The sequence below is a fragment of the Frieseomelitta varia genome, unplaced genomic scaffold (genome assembly GCF_011392965.1).
Source record: "Frieseomelitta varia isolate USP_RPSP 00005682 unplaced genomic scaffold, Fvar_1.2 scaffold_504, whole genome shotgun sequence".
Classification (NCBI taxonomy): domain Eukaryota; kingdom Metazoa; phylum Arthropoda; class Insecta; order Hymenoptera; family Apidae; genus Frieseomelitta; species Frieseomelitta varia.
Window position 1 is genome coordinate 113,472 of NW_025110262.1, and position 5,000 is coordinate 118,471.

Sequence of the window (5,000 nt, forward strand, 5' to 3'; positions counted from 1 at the left end):
ACAATAATTCGTCGCTTTCTTTTTAAACTCGTCGGTATGATATCACTGGATAGAAATTATTGAGAAGTAATAAATTTATTATTTGCTTTGCCTGGATTATATTTAAATATACTTAAAAGTGAGAAAATGTTGCAATTTTGGGACAAAAAAAATTCTCGACGTGCGCGGCACGTCATTCCAGCGCAAGTGATGAAAGGGCCAAGGAGGAGGAAATTCCCACCCTCGCGTTAACTAATAATCATCTCATTTTATACATGTATGTGAAATTAGTTGGATTTCTCTGTCTGTGTTTACAGCGACGAAACGACCGCGAAGAGATACGAAGGAGGTTGGCAATGGGACCAGATGCTGAAGACTTGCGCGTTGAACGCGGAAGAAAGCCGAGCCTCCAGTCGCGGCTTCAAAGCGGTTCGTATCACTCCATCCTTTCGCACGAAGTCGGGAAACTTTCTTTCTACCAAAAACTTTCTTTTCTGAAAAAGAAAACGAAAGAATAAATAAATACATTTCTTAGTTACGCGCATTGACAGAATTATCGATCAGTGAGTAGTATGGTGTGCGAGTAGTTGTTAGTTTGAAATTCGTCGTGGGTATTGCGTGTGACTGTCCGATATCACGACAACGTTGGAACGACAAAATTTTTATTTATAAAAGTGTAGAGAATTTTTCGAGGCATGAGGACCGTTGGTTTCGATGCGCTGCGTCAGTTCGAGCGAAACACGATTACAGATTGTTATGCAATGTAGCACATGATATGGAGATGCCGTTCGTTAGAAGATTAAGGTGATGAATGACAGTGGTAATTGCAAATTTATATTTAGCTTGCTTGTGCTTTTCTCTTTATTTATTAGTATGAAGTATTTATTATTGAATTTAGAAGCATTAAACCATAGTGCAAAGTTTTATCGCCTTGATGTAATTGTGAGAGAGAGTTTAGAAGATGAACAAGTGACTCGTACACCAGTTCAGTAAATTCAAACGAGGATATTTTTTTCAGAGTGTACATATTTTCACTCGTTACAAAATAAAAGGACGAAAATAAAAGAAAAAGATCAATTGCTATTTTTACAGAAAACAATCAAGTGAAATCAACTTAATTTCTAATAAATTTCATTCGCGTGTCTCAAAAGAAGAAAAACAAAATGTTAAAAGTGCAGAATCTCTAAAAATGAATCAACATCTCGTACGTTCTGCTACGTATTACGGTTTTACATATTTATACTTTCAAATAGTTGGAAACTATTGAACTTGACCCAACAAATTTCTAATTCGACTCTTTTCGATACCAAGTTCGATTAAAAAAATTAAAGTAGCATCGCAGCAATTGAGTGAGCAGTACAGAGGCAATTCTCATTGAAAAAAAAAAAACAGAGAGAGAGAAAGAGAAAAAAAGTAATCTTTTTAAAAAATTAATCAACGAAGGAGGTCAGGGGGTTTCTAAAACGAGTTGCTCGTTTCAGGAATGAATCTGCAGATCTGCTTCATGAACGAAACGCCCTCGGACACGGAATCCCCGTGTTCGGAAAGCGACGTGTCCCCTGGATCTACACCGACCGCGCTCAACTCGAAACAACAGCAGACTCAACAAATGCCAGTTAGACCTCAAGTGCTGAGTCTTCCGCCCTTGAGATTGGAGAGCTGCACCTCGAATTCAGCACCGATCGACGAAGCCGACTTTTTCGCTAGGCAGGCGAGATTGCAAACCGAGGCACGAATGGCCCTGGCGCAGGCCAAAGAAATGGCGCATATGCAGATGGAAGTCGAAAGGCAGAGGCTGAAGCAAAGTCCCATTACGGAGATGGTGCGATCTAGTTTGGAAAAAGTGAGTCGTCACGTCATCCTGTCCAGTCGTTTCCCGTTCTCGGTTACAGTTTGCGACAAAAGAATAACACACACCCAGTGTTTTTGTTAATTGTTAGGTAACAAATTACAAAAATGTAATTTTACAAATGCACAGGTATTGCATGCCAATTTCTGCAACGTATGTAACGAAAATCACAACACAGTCCTCATTTTATCTGTAAAAACGAAAGAATTCTGAAAAATCGGCGCGACAAATTAATAGCGCGCTATTTTTAAAAATCAGTTTCTGTTCATATTTACCGAGAAAAATCAATATTTAATATTTTGTAGAACCTCCAGATTTTTTTTTATAATTGCAATCATTCGCCTTGGAAGAGATTTATAAAGCTTCTTAATTCATTTTTCGTTTATTTTTTTCTCATTCCACGAAATACATCTTTTAATTCATTTATGTTGCTCTTACTGTCTTTCCTTGACATGAACGGCTCTTGTAAGATCTTCTCATAAGTTTTCTATCATGTTTATGTCTGGAGAACGGGCTAGCCATTCCAAAAGTGGAATATTATTAGCTTCAAAATATGACTTTACCACTTTTTCAGTATGAATCACCGCATTATCTCGTTGAAATATAAACACATTTTCGGATATCCTTGTAGCACATCTTTCAATTTGTTCACTAATTAGTTCTAAATAGTTTTTGGCATTCATTCTACCTCAAATAAACTTTATATATATATCTGTTCTTTCATATCATTATACCTTCACCACCCATCTGACGACGACTCAAACATTTTATATCCTTTCGCAAATTATGATGATAGTAATTCCACCTCGATTAAATTTCTTCCCATCGCTAAATAATACTCTTTTCCATTTTTTAGACCAATACGCATGCTCTTCCGCAAATTTCAATGTTGCCTCTGTTAAAGGAGGTTTCCTGTGCAATTTCTGTTTCGCTGCAAATGTTTGCATTGTTGCAGGACACGTTGCACGTTTCTAATATTCGTATTTATCCCACAAGCTTCAGCAATGCATTTGATGCTGCTCTTATAATGGCACGTTTTTCGCGTCTGTTCCGGGAGCTGCATGTCGTCCAGGATGTTTCTTTTTCCTGTAAATTTTTAGATTTCTTAAGTAAATTACTGATAACTTTCCGATTTCTATCAATAGCTCTTGCTATCTTCGATACAGAGAAATTTTCTCTTGGTAATAACAAAACTGTTTGTATTTCACTAATCCGTTAGCTTTTTACCACGACCCATTTTTTACAAGTACTTTACAATATAATATTGTAAACGATGATTGACGGTCATTCAACTGAGAAGTGAAAATATGCGACGTGTGCTATTATTTTGTCGGACTGATTTTTCGCAGAAAAGTAACGCAACAACGATTCCACGAACTAAGAGGCAATGATCACATGCCGTCATCACGTTATTAGACATATAAACAGTAACTGAAGATGTGTACAAGTAGGAATAAACATATGTTCGTTCATGAATTTCACAAAATTTACACGGTGTGCTATTTCTTTGTATATATCGCGGGCTGTATATCTTGAAACCTATCGAGATGTCTCGCAAAATCGTGAATGACTGGATTTGGAGAAAAATGTTTCTAGAAATGTCGTGTAAATGTTGTATACGTTGTAAGGGATACAACGTGCGTAGGGCTGTCGTTCGTAAAATCAGAAATCTAGGACAAGAAACAGTTAAAACTCTGGATACATTTCCGTCTGAAACTCGGACGACTTTTCGCTTTAAGCTGTTTTTAAGCAGTTTTTGTGCTTCAACGCTAAACGTACCGGTACATTATGCAGAGTGGTCCACTCGAGTGAGACAACATCTAAATATGTATGTATGTATCTTTTCGAATTGCAACGAATGTGTTTCTTTTTTCCAGAGTTTCATTGGTCATTAATATTTCATCGTAAAAAATACAGTCAATCAAATGTATAAAGAACATGAAAAATGTATAAAGAACTTGAAACGATTGACTGATTACCAAAAATTTAAATTTTCTTTTTAAAAAAATGATTGGTGGAAACTTTCGTATTGCTGGGAACTCCATTGAGAATGATACATATATAGGATTTACAAAATCTGTTCCACGAAGAAACGAAACAACTGTTTCTACTTTGTCTCCACTTGTAAATACATCATCAGACAATCTAAGCAACGATAACGTAACATAACTTTTCTCTATTCGTCCAAGCAGTCGTAAGACTCGTTGTTAACCACTTGCGCTGGCAACTGATTGCAGACCATAACGAGTGACCAAACCGTTTCTCTTTCAACTCGTCGGTACGATATTACTGGAAATTATTGAGAAGTAGAATTAATTTATTATTTGTTTTGCCTGGGTTATACTTCAATGTACATAAAACTGAGGAAATATTGCAATTTTGTGCGTAGCACGTCATTCCAGCGCAAGAAGTTAAAGACAAACAAATTCGTGAAATTTATTAAATCGCCGAGATATACGCGAAACAGTTATTGTCAATTAAACATTCTAAAAATATGAAAAAAATCACTAAAGAGTATGGACATTTGATGTAAAAATAGAAAAGAATGAAAAGATAATGTGTTGGTCGGTAGGTTGGCGTCCAACTGGGTGAAGACAGACGCAGACTGTCCCGAGTGCTTTTGACGGAGCTAAATGTCGCGCAGCTGCAGGTAGTGGCGAACGATTTGCACGCAAGAATCGCCGCGCTGAACGAAGCACTGGTCGAGGGACTTTTGAGAAGGGACGATCTACACATGGAGCAAGATTCGATGCTCGTCGACGTCGAAGATCTCACCCGATATCTGTAAGTTCTTCATTTACGCGCATATTCAGTTCGCTCATTCTTTTTTCTTTTCGCACTTGTTGCTTCTTCCTTTGCCCTCTCACCACAATCATGGTGATCATGAAACACAAATATTCTTAACCACTTGCGCTGGCAACTGATTGCGGACCATAACGAGTGACCAAACCGTATACAACAATTCGTCGCTTTCTTTTTGANCAACTGATTGCGGACCATAACGAGTGACCAAACCGTATACAATAATTCATCTTCTTTTTGAATTCATCGGTATATCACTGGATAGAAATTATTAAAAAGTAATAAATTTATTATTTGCTTTGCCTGGATTATACTTAAATACACTTGAAACTGAAAAAATATTGCAATTTTGGGGACAAAAAATTCTCGA

The 5,000-nt window shown here is 37.0% G+C and overlaps 1 protein-coding gene across 4 annotated transcripts in view; it reads left to right on the forward strand.

The window, feature by feature from the left end:
* LOC122533206 overlaps positions 1-5,000 on the forward strand; it is a 45,313-nt gene that overhangs the window by 39,091 nt on the left and 1,222 nt on the right. For all 4 annotated transcript variants that reach the window (XM_043662683.1, XM_043662684.1, XM_043662685.1 and 1 more), the window contains 3 exons: positions 297-408; positions 1,461-1,822; positions 4,401-4,612. In XM_043662683.1, coding sequence (XP_043518618.1) covers positions 297-408; positions 1,461-1,822; positions 4,401-4,612 — 686 coding nt within the window. The remainder of the gene's footprint in view (positions 1-296; positions 409-1,460; positions 1,823-4,400; positions 4,613-5,000) is intronic.